A 26,467-nucleotide genomic window follows, 5' to 3' on the forward strand; every position below is an offset into this window, starting at 1 on the left:
CCACCACTTCCTCAACCTATACCTCGACCTCAGCTGCCAGCAGACAAGCCGCCTCCGGTCCCTCCGAGGTCGGTCTCACTGCCCCGTTGTCCGACTCCTCCCAAGGGGACCCCTCAGCCGAGGGCCCCAGCCAAACCAAAGTCGCCCGCTCCGGTGGAACCGGCGGATCGACCGAAGCCATGGAGGTCACGATCACGCTCCGGACCGAGGGGGAGATCGAGGAGTCGGTGTAGATCCTCCACCAGGTCAAGACGTCGCCATAGGAGGCGTGGATCGAGGTCCCGCACGGACTCCTCCAGGTCCAGGACCAGGACCTATTCACCGACCTTGTCGGAATCCCCAGGGACAAGGCTGTCTCCGGTGGAAGACATCAGCACGTTCCAGGATGTTCTCCTGAGAGGGGCAGCGAAATTGGGAATCACGGTGACTGCTCCAACACCCACGACGTCCGTGATATTTGAGACGCTTCACAAGAAGCATTTGTCTCGCTCTCTACTGCCGCTAGTACCTGGTTTGGTAGAGCCTGCGGAGGAGCTGTTCCTCACGCCTCACGAAGGCCGCTCCCTCCCGACTTCTGAAGAAGTACAGGGCCCCGGATTCGGACCCGGCTTTTCTGAGGATAGACCCAATTCCGGACTCTGTTATAGTGACGGCGGCCAGGAAGCTACATTCTACATCCCCGTCTTCAACTGTACCGCCCGATAAGGAGAGCCGATGGAAGGAAGGCTTGTGGGACAGCATCCACGGCCATGAAGGCATCCAGCGATGCGGCGTTGCTAGGGCGGTATGACCGTGCCCTGTGGGAATCCCTTCAACAGTTCACGGAACTCCTGCCACGAGATAAGAGGGAGGACTTCCAGGAGATACTCAAAGAGGGGATGCTGGTTTCAAACCAGGTCATCAGCGCGGCTGCAGATGTCTCTCTTTTGGCTGCCCATGGGTACTGTCATGGGATCAACCAGCGGTGCCATGCTTAGCTCAGGCTCACATCACTCAAGCCTGAGGCCCAGCAGTGGGTGGCCAATCTACCCTTCTCGGGGGAAACCCTGTTCGGCAACCACGCCGATGATGAGATGGCCCGCATGAAGGCGGAGGCAGGGACCCTGACGGCTGTGGGCTTGGAGAAGCCCAAAGAAAAGAAGGCCTACCTCCCGTTCCAGAGATGGTTCGGTGCACAGGGAAGAGGACAGGGAAGAGGAAGAGGGCAGACTTCGGGACAGCAGCAGCAACAACCGCAGCAGTTCCGGAGACCCTTCCAGAAGCGCCAGAAGGGCAGAGGGGGACAGCAGTCCTCTACAGCGAACAAGGGCCCGGCTGGGTCTCGACCTTGAGCGGTTACTTCCCCTACATCCGTTACCCGCTCTGGCAGAGTAAAGAAAAATTACTCAGGACAAGTGGGTGCTGAATATTGTTTGCAATGGAAACAGTCTTCGGTTCACCAACCCGCATCCATCAATTCCTCCGGTCAGCTCGCAATTTCAACTGCGCGAGCTCCAGGCGGAGGCCGATATCCTGTTAAGGAAAAGGGCGATAGAAGACGTACCTCTGTCTCAAAGAGGAAGAGGTCTGTACTCCCGGTTCTTCCTGGTTCGCTAGAAGGACAAAAACAAGTTCAGGCCCATTCTGGACTTGCGGCAGGCAAACAACTGGATTGGCAGAGAGGAGTTTTGCATGCTGTCGTTGCATCAGATTTATCCTCAGTTGCAACAGGGAGACTGGCTATGTGCAATAGACCTACAGGATGCGTACTTCCATGTGCCCATTGCACACAAACACAGGAAGTTCCTGCGATTCCTAGTCGGCGCCAATCATTATCAGTACACAGTACTGCCATTCGGACTGAAGTCTGCGCCCAGAACATTCTCGAAGTACATGGCAGTGGTAGCGGCACACCTAAGGAAGAACAAGGTGTTTGTCTACCCGTATATGGACAATTGGTTGATCAAGCCCTCCTCCTTCTCGGAAGCTCAAGCACACTTCGAGAAGACGTGCGTTCTCTTGACCAAGCTGGGGTTGCACATCAACATGTTCAAGTCTGTCCCGACTCCGGTCCAGTGCATTCAGTACTTGGGAGTCTCCATCAATACGCTGTCAGCAAGCGTGTCTCCTTCGGAGGAGCGATGATTATCACTCCTTCGGAAGACTCAGGCTCTTATGACCACTCCATCTTCAACAGTGAGGACGGCGTCTTCTTTACTGGGATCGATGGCCTCTTGTATCTTCCTCACGCCACACGCACGACTGCACATGAGACCGTTGCAGGAGTGCTTGGAGGATCAGTGGGATCAGGGGAAAGGGTCTTGAGACGAGAAGATACGACTGTCTCTGCATGCTCTTCAGTCTCTGAAGTGGTGGTGTTTGGCGGAGAATCTCCTCAGAGGGGTTCCCTTCCACAAGGATATTCCCACTCAGACTATTGTGACAGATGCTTCTCTCCAAGGCTGGGGGGCGCACTCCGGAGACTTACAGATTCAGGGAACGTGGTCCCCGATGGAGGCCACGTATCACATCAACTTCCTGGAACTCAGAGCTGTTCACTTGGCACTGAAGGCTTTTCATCCGTCCTTCCAGACCAACTCTCTGCATGTGCAGACGGACAATACGACCACGATGTATTACCTCAACAAGCAGGGGGGCTCGAGATCACGCACTCTGTCGCAGGAGGCGCAGGCGATCTGGCGATGGCTTCTGGCTAGAGGACTGACGTAAACGGCTACCCATCTACCAGGTGTGCAGAATGTTCAGGCGGACGCACTGAGCAGACTGATTCAGGAAAACCACGAATGGGTCATTAACGACAAAGTACTAGGAGAAGTCTTCGCAAGGTGGGGGACTCCAGACGTAGATCTGTTCGCCACCGCTGAAAACAGCAAATGCCGAGACTTCGCCTCCAGGTACTACCAGCAGGGGACGCTGGGAAATGCGCTATGGATCAACTGGTCGAACAGCTTTCTGTACGCTTTTCCACCCTTTCCCCTGATTCCTGCAGTGCTCATCAAGCTGTCCCAGTCCAGGGCGCGGATGATCCCGATTGCCCCGGAATGGCCCAGGCAGTGGTGGTTCACGGACCTGCTTCACCGGTCTCTCCTTCCTCACATACGGCTGCCATGCAGGCCGGACCTTCTCACGAAGTTTGGGGGGCAGATGTTGCACCCCAACCTCTCGTCTTTGAGTTTGGCGGCATGGCTCCTGAGATAGTGCAGTATGGCCATTTGAATCTACCCGGAGAATGCATGGACATACTGAAGGAGGCTAAGCGACCTTCCACTCGGACTTCCTATGCTTACAAGTGGAAGAGGTTCTGTATCTGGTGCAAGTCCAAGAACTATGACCCAACGACGTGCAAGGAAGAAGTCATCCTTCCTTACCTTCTGTATTTGGCGCAGTCTGGCCTTAATTTCCATTCCATTAAGGTTCATCTCGCTGCATTGACTGCCTACAGGAAATGCCCTTCACAGGCTTCCTTCTTCCAGATCCCCGTGATCAAAGATTTTTGGAAGGCTTGAAGAAAGTATTCCCTCCTGTCAGGCTTCCTTCGCCTTCATGAGAATTGAATGTGGTGCTGTCCAGGTTGATGAAGGAGCCTTTTGAACCTATTCGTTGCAGCACCTGTCCTGGAAGGCGGCGTTCCTCGTGGCCATTACATCGGCTCGCAGGGTGAGTGAAATTCAGGCGTTGTGTTGCCAAGAACCTTTTACTGTATTTCATGCTGCTAAGGTTGTTATGCGTACTCACCCTAAATTTCTTCCCAAGGTTATTTCAGATTTTCATGTCAACCAGACCATAACTTTGCCTACGTTTTTTCAGAATCCTTCATCTCCAGCGGGTCTTTGCATTCCCTGGATGTTAGGAGGGTGTTGAAATTTTATCTGGATAAGACCAAAGATATTCGTAGGTCAGACCAATTGTTTATCAATTATGGATCAGTCAGGATGGGTCTTGCTAACTCTAAACAGTCCATCTCTAGGTGGATTGTGTCCTGCATACAATTGTGTTACCAAAAGGCTAATAAGACCTTAGGGGGTAAACCTAAGGCTCATTCCACCAGGGGCAAAGCAGCCACGACGGCTTTACTCCGTAATGTTCCAATTGCAGAAATCTGCAAGGCGGCCACTTGGAAGTCGGTCCATACCTTTGCTAAGCATTACTGTCTGGACACTGATGCCAGGGCAGACGTTCAGGTTGGGCAGGTTTCGCTGCGAAATCTGTTCGCACAATAGTGGTGTTAATTCTCGTTCTCCACCGCCGCTTTGGTGTGGGGATAGGCTTGCCATTCTATTCACTAGATTATGACTATACACAGAGATCCCCTATTACAGAAGGAGTAGTTTCTGTCCTGTAACTCCAGTTCTGTAGTAGGGGTATCTCTGTTATAGTCATAAGTGCCCGCCCTCCTCCCCGGTGGGGAGAGATATTCATGTAAGGAATGCTACAGGTCTGGCGTGTTACGCCTTCAAAAAGAACTGAAAGTAAAAGGGACCGGCAGTGCATTCTGGGATACTGTGAAGTTCTGAAAAGTTCTCTTAAAGGCACAGTATCCTGTTCTAAGCCACATAATGGCAGCCTATGGGGCTTGTCTGTCCAGGTCTTCCTCTCTATCATTCCAGGGGTTTTTTGCCGCTGAGGCAAAGGAAATCTGGACAGACTTTGCTGTTTGTGGATTTTTGGTGGAATTTCTAGTTGAAGTACTGGACAGTGTAGCGTGGTTTTATAGGCTGCATTATCTGTCTTTAATTCTCTCTTAAGTGTCTGTGCAGTTCTGCATTTTTCGACACCTTAAGAGATTATTTTTGATTGCTCCGGGGTCCACGCACATGGGCGGGACTATTCCCTAGATTATGACTATAACAGACATACCCCTACTACAGAACTGAAGTTACAGGACAGAAACTACTCCTATTGTATATCAAAGGTACCTTCTTCTGGAAGGGACTTTCTCTTATCACCATCAGTGCTTGTCATCCAGTTTTCTGAATCTGTGCACATGCTCACAAGTGAGTGTTTGTCCATAACATGGACGTGTGGCCCTTTAGGAAGGGCTTCACTCAGTTTTGATACTTTGGGTCCCATTTTCATTTACTACACCCACATTCACATCCAAGGAAGAGCTTGGATAGTCTGATGGCTTGAGGAGATGTTTGTCCCTGTGGGGGAGGTCAGAAGGTGCATTCACGCTTGCTCACTGGCCCTCATGCAATAAAACACCTCCAGTCACAACTTGCAGAAGGTCCGAGCGGCAGAACCAGAATACCTCTTTCAGCACATTCATCCGGTAGGGTGTGCACTGAGACCTAGGAATTCACTGCACCTTTCTACTCTAATATTACAGATATCCACCACACCTTTACCTACCACATCCCAGTACTCAGTTTCCCTACGCCCATCTTCTCCTATATAAAAAATGTATCTTCCCACCTGCCCAGACAAATTAAGAAGTTTATGTAATGAAATAGTACCTAATAAGTAATCCACAATCTTTCAGCAACTCACGTTTTCAATTGAACCACTCTTTGTAATCTAACCTTATCAGTGAGCTGAACACTGGACTGATCTCCACCCAAGCTCCCCATGGAAAAACCTCTGTCGCCCAGCCACCACCAATGGCCAACTTCAGTCCTAATTCATTGTTTAACGGCTGGCGTTCTTTATTCTCCATTCATGTATCACATACTTTCAGGTAGCAGTTCAAAGTTCTGCGTTTCGGAGTCACTTCGGTTCCACGGGTGGTCACGGAGTGACTGGTGCTGGCAGTGGTGCATCGGCACAGAAACACCAGTCACGTTTTTTGTATGTAGATTACTGACTGATCAAGAAGCTGCAAAAAGAAATGCCTATCACTGACTCAAACACCCTCAGTGTCGCTCCTACTCTGCAGCCAGGTATTCACAATCATTTTTTTAAAATCACGCCTTCACCTCAGTAGGACCAACTCGTATCATTCCTAAATGCTATCATGATATAAGCCTACCCCAACCAAGAGAAGTGTAGGAAGCTGGCTCTTTATGAGATATATTAATAAGTTGATATACTGTGTAAAGAGTCCAGGGGTTCCCTTACGAGTGGACAGGGCCTTGCTATGCAACCCTAAAGTGCTCTATTAGGGTGTAGTGTGGTTGAGCACCCTTAGGCTTAACACAGAGGAGTGCAAGACATTTGCAAATACATGCAATGATTAATAAGTGACACACTCTATTCAATAAGGAGATCCACTCCAATTTATAAAAATATGAAGTATATTTATATATGTTTAGGCATCAGAGAAAAATCATTCAGGTAAACGTTTATAAATATAAATTCTTTTCACTTTAAAAAGTGGACACTACAGTTTCTTAGTTCTGCAACTTTATCCTATGGAAGGAAGAACACATTTTGCAAACGGGTTTAGTACATCGACTTACAAGACCAATCTCCAGGAGTTAGGGTGAGTGGGAGCACCAACAGTACTCCACCAGCGGCACGAGGGCGGCCGGGTGAACCGTGCAAAATAAGCATTGGGAGCCCAATGCGTCAAAAGTTACCCCAGAGTCTGTTCGACCCCTGGGGAGTCGTCTGAGTACAGCTTGGTTGCCCAGAATGCAAATACCACCAAAATGAGAGAACTGCTGAACCCACTGTACCGGCGACTAGTAGCTCATTGGCGACTGGACTTCTGCCAAGTTTGAGAGGACTTTAATGATTATTGACAATCACCCCCCCCCCCCCCCCTCCTCCTGTGGCCAGGATCACCTCACTGAGGCATGGCCACAGAAACAACCCTGTCGATCGCACAGTATCATGCATCCCTTGCATCAGGACCACTCTATAGAAGTCAAGGGCAAAGAGCCACTGACGCTGGAACTGGACTGAAAACTGCTTTATTATTTAGGTAACTGTATCTGTGGACCTTACTGGTGCCCCAGACTGGCTCACTGAAGAGTTGGTCGCCTAGAATTTACTCTTGCGTAACCGCATTGATACTTAACCAAGTTTCAATTGTGTTGAATTTGCCAATGCTTGTTCATGGTTAAGTAAAAAGCTGTGATTTACTATACCTTGTAAATTCTGTATCTTGGAAACCATGAGTTTCTCAATTATTTCTTCTTTAATTGTTTTGGTGCTTTTTAAATGATTGACACTTGTTTCGTTGGTTAAGTCTGCCTGTCAGAGCCACAGCAACCCAGGGTTGAGCTAAGGTTTAACAAAAGAAACCTAACTCGTCCTAAAGGAGGTTGGTAGTGCATTACACAGTGAGGTCACACAGCCACACCATATATTACACCCCATTTCCTCATCGCTTCATATGGTGTAGTTGGCATGTGAGCCTTTGACATTTTTGTAACTATTCGTTTGTAGCATGTTATAGATACTCATCCTCTATATACTCCTGCCATCTAGTGTTGATCCAGTTGTTTTGAAGAAATCTTTTGTGTCTTGAGATGTGTATGTTCGAGGCATGTGGGCTGCTGAATTCATATCTGTGCATAGATCGCCGCCTAGTGTTGGGTCCGGATGATTGCACATTGTTGTCCTGGAAGAGTCTTCGAAGTATCACGAGATAGGTGGCTCCTCCCCTGGACTACAGTGCACATGGGCATCGACTCCATCCTCAGATTGTTTTTTTCCGCCATTGGGTTCGGATGTCTTTAATTCCCTCTTGTCGGAATCGATAGAAAAACTTTCTTGAGACCAAAAGGTCTTTAGTCTATACGTCGGTATTGTCTTGCGTTCGGCTTTACTTCTTCTAGCTCGGCTCCGAGCCGGATTCTGTACTTCCGCGTGCTCTCGGCGCGGAAGGCCTAGTCGACGCTCCTGACCTATCGACCATCCATCATGGAACGAAGTCCATTCAAGAGATGTCCGGTCTGTAACTCGAAGTACCCCCACATCGACGTCCACCCGGTGTGCAGCAAGTGTCTGTCGCCGGACCACGATGAGGACAAGTGTATGGCTTGTTCACGCTTCAGGTCCAAGAAGACACTTAAGCTTCGACGAGCTGCGCACCTGGAGGCCCAGCAATCTGCACCGGCGCCTACGGACATCTTCGATGCTGGGGATGTCGAGGACGAATATATCCAGGACGTTTCTGAATCAAACCCCGCGTCGGACGTCAAAGAAGACTACGACGCTGATGCTGAGGTGTTCGAAAGCGAAGAAGTCGTCGAGGAGGTAGGAGACGACGACTGTGCCCTCGGGGCCATGGAGGATTGCTCGGACGAGGAGGTTTCTCAAACTGACTCTTGGGCCGTGCCTATTTATAAGGCCCAGGTCGAGGGATCGCCTTCGGGCCTTACCCAAGACCTCGATATGGGTTCCACGGCCCCGCCTTCGGGCCCGGCCACGGACATTGTTACCGAGCCACTCCCTGGCAAACCGAAAGTGAAACCTACGGTCTCGACGCCAGATACTGCGCAGGTGCAAGCATTGAAACCGAAAGTGCGCATCGCTTTGGTCGGATCGAAAACTTCGGAGGCTTCGGCGCCGAAGAAGCCGAAGGTGGCTGTCGAGCCGAAAAGTCAAGTCAAGGGCGTCGAGACAAAGTCTGCCGCGCCGAAGGCTAAAGTAAAGGTGGTCGATACTGGCGCGTCGGTGCCGAGACCGGTTGACGCCGGCAAGGGCCTTGTCGACCCGAAGAAGGCTGTTGGCGAACCTAAGAAAAGTCTCGGTGACCCCAAGAAGCGACTCGATGACCCGAAGGTCCTCACTACCCCGCGTCCGCACGACAAGGCCAAGGGCTCTGCGCCTCGTGAGTCGACTCCGAAAGTGGCCTCGAAGGACTCAGTTGAACCGGCGCGTCCATCCGCCGCGTTCACCAAGAAGGTGACGGACTCCCTGCAACGCATCCATGAAGGCACCGCGGCGGTCGAACCGAAGGACCCTCCGCCTGCAAAGCCTGTGGAGAAACCAGTTAAGGCGTCCACGCCGATCCACTTCACGTTGCCGCCTAAGACGGCGCCGAAGGCTTTCGCTCCTAAGGCAGTGGCCGGCGTGCCCGAAAAGGTCTCCTCTGCTCCGAAGGCGTCGTCGGTGGTTCACGGCCCGCGACCTCGACGACCTTCGGGGGATGAGCGTCAGGAACACTTCATCGACGCCAAAACGGGCAGGCTTTCCCTCCTGAAGCGGAAAATCACCCCGGAAGCCCAACTGGAGTCTTACAAGATCCCTCTCAAGAAGAAGAAGGACTCTGCTTGCTCTCCAGTCTTGGTGGAACCCCTTTCACCACAGACTCATGATGTGTCGCCCACTTACTCAGATGTGGACGCTGGTGAGGGAGATGACGAGGATGAATACAGTTATCCAGTCTATACAGACCCTGAGGATGCAAATGAGCCATGGGCAGCTGGTGGTGACCCTGGGGATCCTCATTCAGGACAAGAGCCTCAACTCTTTTCTGCAAAGACTTCACCTACAGAAGACTCTGCTGCTTTCAATGCCCTCAAAGCTAACAATCACAATGTCCAGCTGCATGCTGACCCTGTGGATGTGGACTTCCTCTTTGACACTTTTTCAGTATCAGAAAAGACTGTAAAAACTCTGCCTATGCTAAAAGGTGTTTTAAAGCATGCTGCTGAGATCTTTAAAGAACTTACCAGGGTGAGGGTGATAAACCCTAGGATTGACAAAAGATACAGGTCGGCGCCTACTGATCCTACCTACATTAAAGGACAGTTGCCTCTGGACTCCCTTGTCGTCTCGAATGCCCGGAAGAGGGCCAATTCTCAGACTACGGGTGATGCTCCTCCCCCAGACAAAGAATCCAAGGTCTTTGAGGCTTCGGGGAAGAGGGTGGCAGCACAGGCAGCCAACATCTGGCGCATTTGTAACACACAGGCGCTTCTAGCGCGCTATGACAGGGTGCACTACGATACACTAGAGACCCTGTTTCAACACCTGCCTGATCAATACAAGGAAGGGGCTGAGATGCTGATTCAAGAAGGGAAGCTAATCTCTAACGCTTCCATTAAGTGCGCTCTGGACGCAGCTGATACCGTGGCCAGAGCTATAAACACCAGTGTTATGCTTCGGAGACATGCCTGGCTGAGAATCTCTGGATTTGAGCCAGACATCCAAACCACCATCCTCAACCAAACGGTTAACCCAGATCACCTGTTTGGCCCAGAGGTTGACACCACCCTAGAAAAAATGAAAAAGGAACTGACACCGCAAAATCCATTGGTGCCTTACAGTCCCAGCAGTTTCGGGGTGGGTCTTTTCGTCGCTCCAGCACCAGAGGCGTCTCAAGGGGTCAGCTCTCCCAGTCCACGCAATACTACAAGGGCAACAACCAGACTACTTACGCCAACAAGAGTCGAGGTGGATATCGTGGCAACAGCGCCAAGGGCAGAGGACGTGGCAACAACAGCTCCAGGTCCTCTACCGCCAGCAAACAGTGACGCCTTGTCACTGCCCCCCGACCACACAACACCGGTCGGGGGGAGACTCCAGCAGTTCCTGCCCGTCTGGAAGTCCATCACCACGGACAGGTGGGTAAGAAAACGTATCCAATACGGTTATTGTCTGGAGTTAACATCCACTCCACCCACCAGCACCCTTGATACCGCTGGTGGCACGCAAGCTCAGGCAGCACTCGATGACTCTCATCCTGGTTGCTCCAACGTGGGCTCGCCAACCATGGTACACCACGTTTCTGGAACTATCCGTGGTACCGCATCAGAGGCTACGTCTCACACCCAGCATTCTGACGCAGAGCCATGGCGACATTCAGCATCCAGATCCGCAACAGCTCAACCTGGCGATCTGGCTCCTGAAGTCCTAGAGTTTGGCTACCTGCACTTGCCTTCCGACTGTATGGACATCATTCGGGAGGCGAGGAAGCCCACCACCAGAGCATGCTATGCGGCAAAATGGAAGCGGTTTGTCATTTATTGTGCAGACCACAACATTAACCCGCTAGATGCTTCTATTCAGAATATCATCTGTTACCTTTTCCATCTGTACAAATGTAATCTGGCCTATGCTTCCATTCGCATACATCTATCTGCGATGGCCGCTTATCTCCAGAATAGGCAGCACCTCTCCCTCTTCAGGGTGCCTGATATTAAGGCTTTTCTGGAAGGAATCAAACGAGTCATTCCTCCGCGGACTCCACCAGCTCCGGAGTGGAACCTCAATGTGGTCCTCACCCGGCTGATGGGTCCTCCCTTTGAGCCACTTCATTCCTGTGAAATTCAGTTCTTGACGTGGAAAGTGGCTTTCCTCATAGCGATTACATCGCTACGGAGAGTTAGTGAATTACAAGCCCTCACTATCCAAGAGCCATTTATTCAAATTCATTCTAACAGGGTGGTGCTTCGCACTAACCCTAAATTTCTTCCCAAAGTTGTGTCTCAATTCCATATCAACCAGACTATTGAATTGCCTGTTTTCTTCCAAAATCCTGAGTCATTGGCGGAGAGAATGCTCCACACCCTTGACGTCAAAAGGGCCCTGATGTATTACATCGATAGGACCAAGGATTTTAGGAAGACTAAGCAACTCTTTGTCGCCTTTGCACCACACCACAAAGGTAACCCTATTTCCAAGGCTGGTATTGCTAGGTGGATCGTTAAATGTATCCAGATCTGCTATCTGAAAGCAAAACGTACTCTCACCATTCCACCAAGGGCCCAGTCCACCAGAAAGTTGGGGGCCTCTATGGCATTCCTTGGAAACATTCCTTTGGAAGACATATGTAGAGCAGCCACATGGTCTACCACACACACATTTACAAAGCATTATTGTGTTGATGTGCACTCCAAACAGCAGTCAGCTGTAGGGCAGGCTGTTCTCAAAACGCTTTTCCAGACTGCTGCAGCTGGCACGGGCGGCCGCCGCTAATGGAGGGACTGCTATATATTCTATGCACAGATAAGAATTCAGCAGCCCACATGCCTTGAACCGAATATGCTACTTACCAGTATGCATCTGTTCTTGGCATGTAGGGCTGCTGACATTCATATCGCCCGCCCTCCTCCCCGGCGCCCGTAGCAGCTGCAGAATTCACATATACTTCTAGCATGGTCATCATTCACTGAGTTTCACTCCATCTTGGCCGCAATGGCTAAAAACAATCTGAGGATGGAGTCGATGCCCATGCGCACTGTAGTCCAGGGGAGGAGCCACCTATCTCGTGATACTTCGAAGACTCTTCCAGGACAACAATGTGCAATCATCCGGACCCAACACTAGGCGGCGATCTATGCACAGATATGAATGTCAGCAGCCCTACATGCCAAGAACAGAGGCATACTGGTAAGTAGCATATTCGATATGTGTGTACATATATATGTGTGTGTTGGACCCGGCCCATTAGGCAGGTTCACCCCTAGACTTTTTGCGTTTTCCTAGCCTATTTATGGAACCTGATGTTGGTGATTTTAGGCCTCTGCGCACTTTTTCACTGTGGTACAGTGTAAAGTGCATGAGCTCTCTGTATGTGTGGTGAGTGACCTGCCCTCCCATAGGAATGAATGGGGAGTATGTATGCCCATGGTAGTTCCTGATGTGTGGGGAGTGCAGGGGCGAGTTTGGTATGTATCAACTCGTGAGAGTGAATGCTGCAAAATGATGTATGCGACATGACTGTGTCTAGTCTAGAAGTACTACTTTTGGAAGTTGGCATATTTGTGTAGGTTGTTGCTAGCGTGTGATTGGCTGGTGAGCCTGGCCCAGAGTGCATGGGCCTGCTTGTGGATTGACTGTCTGGTTTGAGGATGACAGGGGCTGGAGAGCCCAGGAGGTTGTCTGAGTCAGCCCATGGATGAAAGGCAGCATCTGCTGCCAGGGAAGTGGGAGGAGATGGCACCTGATAGTGAAGGGCTGTTCCTGTGTAACTACAAAGCTGGCTCCACCTCCCGCTGGGCGACTGACACCTCTGTCCCTGATACTGAAGGGGACTTCCCTCTAAACCAGTCCAGCTGGTTCTCACACTGCCTGCTTCAAAGGACTTCAAAGGACTTCAAAGGTTTTGCACTGTATAAGAAGGGGTTGTATCCCCTTCCAAAAGGTTCTTGTTTCTAACTTGAATCTACCAGGGGCGGGCGCTGCCCAGCCCCTGGATGCCCTGATGGACTGCTGGGGGACTCTTCCTGCCTGTCCCCCTACCTGCTGCACTTCCTGGAGGACTCTTGTGTGCTGGGGGCTATGCTGCTCCCTCCCCTGGACTGCTAAGGTCCTGGACTGCTGAAGGACTTTTGGCTTGCTTTTGCCAAGGCTTATTCTAGCCTGGAAGTGCCTGGAGGACCCTGCTCCTGAGAGCGCTGTGGGTCGTCATATAGCGCTGGGAGCGCTTTATTTACATTGCGAGTGCCCACCTCGCTTATTTGTACTTTTATTTTATTTCGGTATTGCCGATATTTTAAATGCCTCCCCGCCTGCCTGCCTAAAGGAGAAGGGCCGCTGCGCTGCCCGCAGCGACCCGGAAGTGGATGGCCGGCCGGCCAATCCCAGCGCGGCCGGCCGGAAGCCCCGCCCCGCAGCCCGAGGGAAGGAGAGAGGCTGCCCGGGTGAGGAGAGAGGAAGCGTGGCGGCGAGGAGGAAGATGGGCGGTGAACAGGGCTCCCGTGTGTCGAGGGAGCCCTGCCACGAGAGAAGGAGAGAAGCCGCCGCGGAGAGGAGAGGAGAACCGGCGAGCGCCTGACCGCCGGTGAGTGGGGCTCTGATCGAGGCGATTGGGGGGGTATGTCGGGCACGCTTTCGGTGCCGCCCCCGTGACCTGGGCCCTGTCCTCCCTTTCTGCTGCCCCAGCAGGGCAGCGCTTGATGTTCAGAGTCCCCCGAGAGGGACTCCAACAGAGTGGGTGCTTGGGCGGCCCCGGTTGGCAGTGGGTCGCCCCAACGTGCACGGAGCCCGGAGAGGCTCCCCGCCCCATTTTTCGTATTTAGAGCCCTGAGAGGCTCTGGGGGCATTTTGAGAAATTAGAGTCCCCCGTAGGGGACTCCACCGTGAACGGCGCAGAGTCAGGGCGGCCCCAGTTGGCAGCGGGTCGCCCCAACGTTGTCCAGAGCCAGGAGAAGGCTCGAGGGGGCATTGTTTGCAGAGCCTGAGGGCTCCAACGTTTGGCCACAGTGTTTGTTTTAGAGCCTGTGTGGCTCCAGCATGGCGCAGTTTGCGCCCAAGGGTCAGTGAGGACCCTGTCGCAGTTTATTTTATTGCGATGCCCAGGTGCCCAGCACTTTGTGGGCACCTGCCACGTTTAGGCTTTTTGTACTTTGGACTGGCGCTGCATGGCAGCGCGCCCTGACATTGGACACAGGGCATCTTTGCCCCACAAGGCCAGTTGGCCTAGGGACTGCCACAGGTAGTGGCTTATGTAGTGTAGGCGCAATGTGATTTCTATGCTTTTAAATAGTAATTGCCTACTGTGTGTTTTTGCGCTATTGACTTATGTTATGGCACCTCTGAATGTTTATGCATTATGTGTCTTCCTTTCCATGCGCTGCACCTCTGAATGTTTAGTCATCATGTGTCTTCTTGCGCTGCACCCCTGAATGTGATTTTATTGCATCATGTGCTCTATTCTTAACACCTCTGAATGTTTAGTCATCATGTGTTTCTCCTTATTACTCCTCTGAATGTGTTCATGCATCATGGGTAAGGTGTTCTGGTTTATGCCCCTAAATGTGGTTATTCTTAGGTGGTTGTCTTTTCTACTCCTCTGAATGTAGGTTTATTGCATCATGAGTAATGTATCCTTTCTTAGACCCCTAATGCTGTGTGATACTTAGGTGGTTCTTCTTTCTTAGTACAGGTGGTCCTAGTAAGGTCCTGGTTCCTGTTACCAGTGGTTACTGGTGGTTATCTTTGATTATTATTTTATGTTACATTTATTCTTTATTCTAGAAGTGATTTGATATTCTACATTTTATCTAGAAGTGCTATATCTGAATATGACAGTGGCCCTTGTGGCCCTGTCTTGTGTACATAATCCCTGTGAATATTGCCCGTGCCAGTTGGCACCATGTATATGTGTGATTTTATCTGATGTGTTTTTACAATACAAAAGTTATTTTTATAATAACCTTGTGTGGAGTCTCTTCTGTGGTGTGCCTAGTATGTTGTTGCTGTTGTGCGCTGGCGCAAATGCTTTACACATTGCCTCCGAGTTTAGCCTTACTGCTTGAGCCAAGCTACCAAGGGGGTGAGCAGAGGTTATCTTGGCGTGTGACTTCCTTGCCCTGACTAGAATGGTGGTTTCTGCCTGGCTATGGCGTCAGCCTTAGCCTACCAGAAATAGCCAGTTCTAACAGTGTGTATATATACACACACATATATATACACTAGTGGACTCCTCCCTTAGTTGGCAATGCACATGGGCACTGAACTACATTTTAGAATGGATTGGTTTTGCAGCATGAATCCTTTTCTGGATTCACATGCTTTGCATTATTTCGCCATCTAGTAGTTTGGTCTGGAATTATCTTTGTGTTTCATTTTTCTCTTTGGGGCGTTGTCGGCCCCCATTTGGTGTTGCCTCCATCCCTTGTGTGATGTCAGACGGCGCCTCAGAAGTTCCTATGCGGAGTAGCCATCTTCGGATTCTTTTTTCCTCAATTTCAGATGTGGTTTGGGCTCTTATTTTGGAGCGTTCCTTATGCTCTTGTTCAGGTCCATCTGGTCAATTCGACTCCGACACTCCGAGGGAAAATAACCTTCATCGCCTGTGTTCCTCAGTGACTTTTTCCCCAGACATAGACTAAAATCAACTTCTGTCGAGGCCATGAGCCTCTCGTCATCATAGACTTCCTCTGCAACTTCTTCACAGATAATGCACACAGGGCGATGGAATGGACCCCCATCCAGAACTGTCCCCTGTGCCATGTGACCAGGCACAAGCTGTGTAATCTCCGCCTCTCCACCGAAACGACACCACCTCTTGTGCAGCCTGGCTTACCTCTTGCTCGAAAAAACTCTTCGTTATTTATGAGAGAGAGAAAGAGAGAGAAGGTGTGCACATCAGAGGATGCAGCGGCAGCCTTCAACAACATCTTCAGATTACATCCCTTGCCTGATGCTGAGAAGAGTGAAGAAGACAGCTGTTTGTTCATCCTGCTTCATCACCCTTCGCTTAGCCCCAAAGTGACCTCTTTCAACTGCAACTCAGAGGAAAGTGACCAGGAGGCTCCTCTGGCCTCCACAGCCTCCAGTCCCCAAACAAAGACCTCAGCTTGGACCGTGAGCATGGTGAGCACCGAAACATGCACCAGGCCTCCAAAAGGCCTTCAAGTTGTAGAAGAGTACTGCCCCAAAGGAGTCTGCATTAAGCCCGTCAACTAAAACGCAGCCTTTAGACCTCCACCTTCCTTGAGCTCTGAGCAGCACCGGCCAGCAGTTTCTGACCGTACTACAGTCCCAACCATCTACACTGAACTCTCGTGGCTATCGAGCCCGAAAATACTTCACAGGCCTTCAAAGATGAAGACTCTTTCGGTGCTGGTATCCAGTCTAGACCCAGCTACATAGGCGTCTTTGATGCCGAAAACATAATTGTCGTCAAACTACTACAGGTCCAAATACTCCATCAGCGTCAAAGGCACCATTGCCCTCAAGGCCCCCTTCAACAGTGGTCTCTAACAACTCACAGCTGCCCATTTTTCAGCAGCTTCCCCAGACTGGGACGATCTCCACGACACTGCATCTCAAGCCCACAGAGGTTTTGCCTCCAAAGAGAAAGTTGACCTTCGAGTAAGAGCTTGCGTTGCATCCGCGCCTACACTTTACTATGACTACATTTAGTAGTTACAGCTGCATAGATGCAAAATAGTGAACATTCCTCCCTGTTGCACATATCTGCTGCTAAAGTGTACATTGAAGGCCATAAAAGGGTCATCCTACCCAGGGTTCCCCCTGCCCCAGCATGGAATCTTATCATAGTCCTCACCTGAATCAAGGTATCTCCCTTTGAGTCCTTACACTCTTGCCCTCTCCAGTCCCTTTCCTGGACAGTAGCCTTGCTGGTAAGTCTCCTAGAAGTATTAGTGAGTTACAGGCCCTCGCGTTCCAAGAACATTTCATTTGGATTCACAAAAATAGGAAGTACTCATATAACTCACCCAAAGTTCCTTCCAAAGATGTTTTCCCCTTTTCATGTCAACCAAACCATAGAGCTCCCAGTCTTCTTCCTTCAACCAGACTCTGTGGCAGAGAAAGCCCTACAAAGCTTAGGTATCAAACCCACTGTCATGTATTACCAGCTCTTTGGAAAACAGTCTAATTGTCTATAGACTTTGCTAAACCTCCTAAGGGCCACTCTATATCCAAGACTCCGCCTATGTTGAAGGGTGTCTTGAAGCATGCTGGGGAAATCTTTAAGGAGCCTACAAGAGCCAGGTTGATAAACCCCAGAATTGAAAAGAAGTACAAACCGGCGCCTGGAGACCCTACTTACATCAAGGGAGTGTTGCCATTGGACTCTCTTGTTGTTTCTAATGCCCGGAAGAGGGCAAACTCGCAAACAACGGGTGATGCTCCTCCCCCAGATAAGGAATCTAAGGTGTTTGAGGCATCAGGGAAAAGGGTGGCAGCTCAAGCGGCCAATATCTGGCGCATTTCAAACACTCAGGCACTTCTAGCCAGGTATGACAGGGCACATTACGACACACTTGAGACCCTGTTACAGCACCTGCCAGATGAATACAAAGAGGCAGCTGAGATGCTCATCCAAGAAGGGAAGCTCATATCAAATGCTTCTATCAAATGTGCACTGGACGCAGCAGACACCGCGGCCAGAGCTGTTAACACTAGTGTCATGTTGGGACGTCATGCCTGGCTCAGAATCTCCAAGTTCAAGCCAGAAATACAGACCACATTCTAAATCAGACCGTAAACCCTGATCATCTATTTGGCCCAGAGGTGGACACCACCTTGGAAAAGATCAAAAAAGACACTGAGACGGCTAAGTCCATGGGGGCTCTACAGTCGCAGCAGTTCAGGGGTGGTTCTTTTCGTCGCTCAAGCAATAGAGGTGTTTCCAGAGGCCAGCTCTCCCAAAACACACAGTACTATAAAGGCGGGCCGCAGACCACATACACCAAACAAAGTAGAGGTGGATATTGTGGAAACAGCGCCAAAGGCAGAGGTCGTGGAAACAACAACTCCAGATGCTTCGCCACTAACAAACAGTGACGCCTTGTCACTGCCCCCCGACCACGCAACACCTGTCGGGGGGAGACTTCTACAGTTCCTGCCAGTCTGGAAGTCCATCACCACAGACAGGTGGGTCACACAGCTTATCCAGTACGGTTATTGTCTGGAGTTAACATCCACTCCACCCAACATACCCCCAAGACACCGTCCTATGTCCGCCGAGCATTTGCACTTATTGCAGCAGGAGGTCCTCGTCATGCTGCAAAAAGCGGCAATCGAGCTCGTGCCTGTGGAAGAAAGAGGCACAGGAGTTTACTCACTGTACTTCTTGATACCAAAAAAGGACGGGTCCCTCAGACCCATACTGGACCTCAGACCCCTCAATCAGTACATTCTGTCGGAGCACTTTCACATGCTAAAACTGCAGCAGGTCCTACCGTTGATCAGTCAGGGGGATTTTCTCGCAACTTTAGATCTAAAAGATGCATATTTTCATATTCCGCTGCACCCGTCACACAAAAAATACCTCTGGTTCACCATCCAAAACCAACATTACCAGTTCAAGGTTCTACCTTTCGGAGTTACCACAGCACCCAGGGTGTTTACAAAGTGCCTGGCGACGGTGGCGGCACACCTAAGGAGACAAAACATTCACGTCTACCCTTATCTGGACGACTGGCTCATCCAGGCAAAGTCAGCCCAGCAGTGTGCCGCCCACATGTCCCACACCATTCACCTTCTTCACGATCTGGGATTCTCACTGAATTACCCAAAGTCCCACCTGCAACCCGCCCACATACGGCAGTATCTGGGTGCGACGTTAAACACTCTGGCAGCCACGGGAAACACCCGTTACAACGCAACTTTTACAACGCACTACCATTACATCGCAACTTTTACAACGCAGGATCCATTACAATGCATGCCTTTACAACACATGTCATTACATAGCAGATGCTATTACAGCGCATGCCATTACAACGCAAGTATAGGTAAGTATATTATTTTATTTTATATTTTATTTTACATAATTTAATTAATATTAAACATAAATAAATATATTAATTTATGTATTTAAAAAAATAAATTAAATATATTAAAGTAATTTTAAAAAAACAAGTATGAGTATAGGAGTATGTTTTGGGGTACTGAGGTATATGTTTTGGGGTGTTTGGGTATTTTTAGTGTTTTAGGGCTGGGTTTGGTTTTTGGGATACATGGGTATTTTTAGGTTTTAGGGCTGCGTTTGGTTTTTGGGGTACAGGGGTATTTTTAGGTTTTAGGGCTGGGTTTGGTTTTTGGGGTACAGGGGTATTTTTAGGTTTTAGGGCTGTTTTTGGGGTTCAGGGGTATTTGTAGGTTTTAGGGCTGGGTTTGGTTTTTGGGGTACAGGGGTATTTTTAGGTTTTAGGGCTGGGTTTGGTTTTTGGGGTACAGGGGTATTTTTAGGTTTTAGGGCTGGGTTTGGTTTTGGGGTACAGGGGTATTTTTAGGTTTTAGGGCTGGGTTTGGTTTTTGGGGTACAGTGGTATTTTTAGGTTTTAGGGCTGGGTTTGGTTTTTGGGGTACAGGGGTATTTTTAGGTTTTAGGGCTGGGTTTGGTTTTTGGGGTACAGGGGTATTTTTAGGATTTAGGGCTGGGTTTTGTTTTTGGGGTACAGAGGTATTTTTAGGTTTTAGGGCTGGGTTTTGTTTTTGGGGTACAGGGGTATTTTTAGGGTTTAGGGCTGGGTTTGGTTTTTGGGGTACAGGGGTATTTTTAGGTTTTAGGGCTGGGTTTGGTTTTTGGGGTTCAGGGGTATTTTTAAGTTTTAGGGCTGGGTTTGGTTTTTGGGGTACATGGGTATTTTTAGGTTTTAGGGCTGGGTTTGGTTACAGGGGTATTTTTAGGATTTAGGGCTGGGTTTTGTTTTTGGGGTACAGGGGTATTTTTAGGTTTTAGGGCTGGGTTTTGGTTTTTGGGGTACAGGGGTATTTTTAGTGTTCACTTTCTTTAAAAACACGACTTTAAATAAATTAAATTAATTATATTATTTACAAATAATAAATTAAATAAATTACATCACTTAAATTAAATAAAATTAATTACATTTTTTAAATTAATTAAATTAATAAAATAAAATTATATTATTTACAATTTATAAATTAATTAAATTACATTAATTAAATTAAATTGTATTATATTAATTATTATTTTAAAATTATTTAAATTAAATTTATTATAATAAATTAAATTGTATTACTTACAATTTATAAATTAATTCAATTACCTTAGTTAAATTATATTAAATAAATTAAATTAATTACAATTTTAATTTTTTTTGAATTACAATAATTAAATTAAATTAATTACTTTTTAAAATTAAATTAATTATATTAAATTAATTAAATTAACTAAATTACATTATTTTAAAAAAGATATACTTACCTATACTTACGTTGTAATGGCATGCATTGTAATAGTATCTGCTATGTAATGACATGCGTTGTAATGGCATGCATTGTAATGGATGCTGCGTTGTAAAAATTGCGATGTAATGGTCTGCGTTGTAAAATAACGCGTTGTAACGTCATATATCCGGCAGCCACAGCACAGCCAAATTCAGTGAGGGTCAGCAGCATTCAATCGCTGATACATAAATTCAGACCTCAACACTCGCTTCCGGCACAAGTGTTCATGCAGTTGATAGGCATGATGGCCTCCTGCATCTTCATAGTCCCGCACACGAGACTACATATGCGTCCGCTTCAGGAGTGCTTAGCACGTCAGTGGAATCAGGCTCACGGACAGTTGAAAGACCTAGTGTTGGTAACCGGTCATGCATACAACTCTCTGCATTGGTGGAATCCACAAAACCTTTGCAAGGGACGACCGTTCTAGGAGCCTGTGCCACAGATCATTCTGACGACGGACGCTTCTCTCCAGGGTTGGGGAGCTCATGTACTCCACTACACTGTGCAGGGACTATGGACACCACAGCAAGGGAAGATGCACATCAATGTTCTAGAACTGATGGCTATCTTCATGGCAATGAAAGCATTCAGGGTACATCTGTGCAACAAGGTCGTTTTGATCCGGACGGACAACATGGCGGCCATGTACTACATCCAGAAGCAGGGAGGTACACACTCTCCACAGTTGTCTCATCTGGCTCAGAGCATGTGGAAGTGGGCCATTCAGAGAAACATCTTCCTCATGGCGGAACACCTCCTGGGCAAGGACAGATGGCGGACCTGCTCAGCAGGTACAGCCACCAAATGCACGAGTGGAAGATACATCCATCAGTACTCCACCCGTACTTCCTAAGGTGGGGTCATCCAGAGATAGACCTGTTCGTAACCAAGGAAAACGCCAAATGCCCAAGCTTTGCCGCCAGGTTCCCACACCCACAGTCGCAGGGCAATGCGATATGGATGAACTTGTCAGGCAAATTTGCGCACACTTTTCCCCCAGCACCTCTAATACCGCTGGTGGCACGCAAGCTGAAGCAGCACTCGATGACTCTCATCCTGGTTGCTCCGACGTGGGCACGCCAACCATGGTACACCACGTTTCTGGAACTGTCCGTGGTACCGCATCAAAGGCTGCGCCTCACACCCAAGCTTTTGACGCAGAGCCATGGCGACATTCAGCATCCAGATCCGCAACAGCTCAACCTGGCGATCTGGCTCCTGAGGTCTTAGAGTTTGGCTACCTCAACTTACCTACTGACTGTATGGACATAATCAGGGAGGCAAGGAAGCCCACCACCAGAGCATGCTATGCGGCAAAATTGAAACGGTTTGTCATTTATTGTGCAGACCACAACATTAACCAGCTGGATGCATCTATTCAGAATATCATTTGTTATCTCTTACATCTGTACAAATGTAATCTGGCCTATGCTTCCATTCGTATACATCTATCTGCAATGGCCGCTTATCTCCAGAACAGACAGCACCTCTCCCTTTTCAGAGTGCCTGCCATTAAAGCCTTTCTGGAAGGACTCAAACAAGTCATATCTCCGCGGACACCACCAGCTCCCGAGTGGAACCTAAATGTGGTCCTCACCAGGCTGATGGGTCCCCCTTTCGAACCACTGCATTCATGCGAGATTCAGTTCTTAACATGGAAAGTGGCTTTCCTGATAGCGATTATGTCGCTACGACGAGTTAGTGAACTCCAGGCACTAACTATCCAAGAGCCATTTATTCAAATTCATTCCAACAGGGTGGTGCTTCGCACTAACCCTAAATTCCTTCCTAAGGTGGTTTCTCAGTTCCATATCAACCAGACTATAGAACTACCTGTGTTCTTCCAAAATCCAGAGTCAGTTGCGGAGAGGATGCTCCACACACTTGACGTCAAGAGGGCCTTAATGTACTACATTGATAGGACCAAAGATTTTTCGGAAGACTAAACAACTATTTGTTGCCTTTTCGCCACAACACAAAGGCAACCCCATTTCCAAGGCTGGTATAGCCAGGTGGATCGTTAAGTGTATTCAGATCTGCTATCAGAAAGTCAAGCGCACTCTCACCATTCCACCGCGGGCCCACTCCACCCGGAAGTTGGGGGCCTCCATGGCTTTCCTTGGAAATATTCCTTTCAAAGACATATGTAGAGCAGCCACATGGTCTACCACACACACATTTACAAAACACTACTGTGTGGATGTGCACTCCAAACAGCAGGCAGCTGTAGGGCAGGCTGTTCTAAAAACACTTTTCCAAACTGCTGCAGCTGGCACAGGCGGCCGCCGCTAATGGAGGGGCCGCTATGTATTCTATGCACAGATATGAATTCAGCAGCCCACATGCCTCGAACCGAATATGCTACTTACCAGTATGCATTTGTTCTTGGCATGTAGGGCTGCTGACATTCATATCGCCCGCCCTCCTCCCCGGCACCTGTAGCAGCTGCAGCACTCACAAATACTTCTAGCATGGTCATCATTCACAGAGTTTCACTCCATCTCTGCCACAATGGCTAAAAACAATCTGGGGATGGAGTTGATGCCCATGCGCACTGTAGTCCAGGGGAGGAGCCACCTATCTCGTGATACTTCGTAGACTCTTCCAGGACAACAATGTGCAATCATCCGGACCCAACACTAGGCGGCGATCTATGCACAGATATGAATGTCAGCAGCCCTACATGCCAAGAACAGATGCATACTGGTAAGTAGCATATTCGACACCTTCGCTTAGTATTATTCTGTGGATATCTTAGCAAGGCAACAAACTATGGTTGACACCGGAAGGGGATACTGCTTTACAGCCAATGCAGAGCGTGTGTATCTACAGCATCTCATGCCTAAAACTGAAAATGTCACTTCCCCGTAAGCATATGTTCATTGCCTGTAGTGCTGTAGATTCACACGCGCTCATCCTGCTTCCCAGAAGAGTGCAGCTTTGATCACAGATCTCTTCCTTTATTGACTAGCTTAATTTTACAATTCTCATATGCACCTTACTGTGTTTACTCATTAATCCCTACTACTCGCACCGCTGTGCGAAAACAATCTAATATGGATTTCGGGGCCTATGCACATTGCCAACTAAGGGAGGATTCACTATATACCTTGTGACTCAAAAGACTTATTTGAAGAAAAAAACTTGAAAACATCTGAGCCCAACATTAGATGGCAGGAGTACCCAGAACATGTGAATCTACAGCACTACACACAGATGCTTACAGTGTAAGTTGCACGTTCCATCCAAGCCATCCTTTTTTCTTTGTTTTGGGTTAACATTCCTACTGTGTTTTGTCTAATGTAAATACTTGCACAAACTCCTTTTGAAGCAGAGTTTTTGGTGGGCTTTCTGCTCTACATCATGGGATATGTTGCCTTGTTTTGATGTCCCTATTTCCTTTCCATCCTCCTCCTCATAGGGCCAGGGACGTTGTCTGCAGAATATCATTTTGTGAACTAATGTTTTTATTCTCCCATCTCTCTCTCTGCAGTGCTCCCAGATGAAGCCTGGAAGGATGGCCTAACGAAGGAGGTGTCAGCGGCGTCTCCGTGGTGCCTTTATGCATGTGAACCCCTCAACCCCCTTCACACTTACTTCACGTACCTCGTCTCCTTCCTCATGTCCACTCCCACCCCATGTATGTGCACACCAAAGTACTAGTTGCTCACTGAGAAACCCTCAGGCCCCTGGGGACTGTTCTCATCAGACCAGTTGCAGATGGACGCTACCACTCATGCGGGGTGCATGGTTTTACCGCATCTCCTGAGTTCCCCCTCTTCACTCACTTGCAAAGGTGGTTTAACCCTTGCTGGACTACCCTACCTCAGCTAAACCTGGTGCAAACTGCTGCAAACTTTTGTGGCCTCTGTTTTCTGAAGACCCAAATCTGTCTGTTCCTACAGACTTCCCCTTCTCTCGGTCCCAGAACTAGGGTGGGCGGCAGGATTTCCTTATCTTCATACTGTACATGATGTGCGAACCATCTGGGTATTAAATGCCTCCATCTGCTGTGACTGCGAATGGACTCGGTAGTGCACAGGGTGTAGGAACAAGAAGGAATGACGATCCCACACAATGACCGCCCTAAAAACTTGTTGCTTCTCGCCATTTTAAGGCTTGCCTACCCAGAAGCCGGTGGCAGGGACCAAGACGGAGAAAACTCTGCGGATCCAATGGTGCTGGATGGGGCTGTCACCCTTCAGGACCACAATGACCCTCCCCGCAATTCTAGTTACCGCTATAACTGGCCCATGGCGACCCTTCCCACAAGCATAAGCATCGCCTATCAGCCCCCTCTGTGAACAAAAGTAACCACTGTGTACAGGCACACCTCTGCACCCACTGTCCTAAGGTCACATGGCACCCACTGCCCTAAGGTCACGAGACACCTAGCACGCCCGCCCTAATTACAATGTGAATCTGTGCTTTTATTATTTCTGATGGGTTTTTTCACTACTTCCGCCTTTTGTGCCATACAATTTAGCTGACAGATCAAAAGAAGGCTGGGATATTTCTGACTTGTTTACTGTTATTCCCTTGCCCCCATATCATACACACACATCCAGGCCCCTCCCACCAACCAAGGTTTTGGGCTTCCTGGATTGTAAAAGCTGCAGCCTGCATTCCTACTTTGCCTTCTCATTTAATTGGCTGGTTTTGGGCGCTGACCACTCCTATCCAGGCCCCTGTAATACGCCTTTCAGCCAGGGGTAAATCACAAGCCACCCCATCTCTACCCACCCCTTTTCCATCTTGGTTTACGGCCTGGGTGGAGGGGCCTCTCTACGCCCTCCTCCTGCCTGACACCTTGTGGCCAGGGGTGTGCTGGTTTCTGCTGGAGTCTCTGCCTGCTTGCCTTACACAGAGCATCCACCAGAGGGCGCCGCTGCCTCCCAGGTTATGAAGCTGGAAGGAGCCTTCTTTTTAAAGGAACATTACATGTATCAATGTCTTTTATATTAATATATATGACTATACTTGTGTTAGGATTATTGTTGTACAACATAATGCATAGTGTGCTAGATTTACTGAGTTTAATATAAAGAGATGACAAACCAGAATTCTGAAATGTTGACTGCGGGCCCGAGGATCTGCCCTCTAGAATTCACGTCTGAGTTTGAGCCTTTTGCTGACACAGAGGAGAACTGAGGGGTGCAGAACAGTGGGAAAGGTGGACTGTGGTGCAGGACTGTACTATCGCAACGGGGTAAGGGGCTGTAACTCTGCTGGGACTATGCATAGTCTCTAAACCCTAGTTGGAATGGTGGGAGGAGTGGTGCTTCACACCCGAAGGGTATGTAGGACAGACTGGGTGTGTGGAGAAGTGAGGCTTCAGTTTTGCCCCGTCCCTCAGGAGCACCAGTCCTTGCTTGGCTGTACAAGATGGCGGTCCGTTCATCGTTTGTCCCAGGTTCTTCATTCCTCTCCACCAAATAGATTTACAGCTTGCCTCCTTTCTCCACTGTCCACCTCTCCAGGGCAGACCTCCTCCTTTGTCTGCGTCATACATTTGATGTCATCACTTGTGTCTTGTGAAATAAATATGTATGATATGAATCTGTTTAAATTTTCTTTAAGATCTGTGCACTTTCTATCGTTTGGCATTCTTTTCTGAGGACCTCACCAGTGAATTAGAGAGAAACTTATAATGTGGTTGGAGATGTGTGTGTGTGTATGTTTGTAGCATGTGTGGTTTTATTTTAGTTTTTGTTAGTTTTATTATAAGAGATACAAGACTAATATGACTCACAGGTGCATTTTGTAAATAAGTGTTTGAGGCATTTGTGGCTGTAGATACACATGCTGTGCATACTCATGCCATCTAGTGTGCATACTCCTGCTATCTAATGTTGGCCCCGGATGTGTGCAAGTTGTTTTTCATCAAAGAATTCTTCTCTAATCACGAGGTACTGTCACTCCACTCCGTGCTTGCAATGCGCATAGCTATCTG

At 48.8% G+C, this 26,467-nt stretch overlaps 1 protein-coding gene across 1 annotated transcript in view; it reads left to right on the plus strand.

The window, feature by feature from the left end:
- The window catches only part of FLOT1 (flotillin 1), a 232,098-nt gene extending 206,025 nt beyond the window's left edge, over positions 1–26,073 (plus strand). The window contains exon 13 of the mRNA XM_086920821.1: positions 24,008–26,073. Within this exon, the coding sequence (XP_086776947.1) occupies positions 24,008–24,040 (33 nt within the window). The 3' untranslated portion in view covers positions 24,041–26,073. The remainder of the gene's footprint in view (positions 1–24,007) is intronic.
- Positions 26,074–26,467: the final 394 nt, after the last annotated feature.

This window comes from Lissotriton vulgaris, chromosome 5 (genome assembly GCF_964263255.1).
Source record: "Lissotriton vulgaris chromosome 5, aLisVul1.2, whole genome shotgun sequence".
NCBI classification, from domain to species: Eukaryota; Metazoa; Chordata; class Amphibia; order Caudata; family Salamandridae; genus Lissotriton; species Lissotriton vulgaris.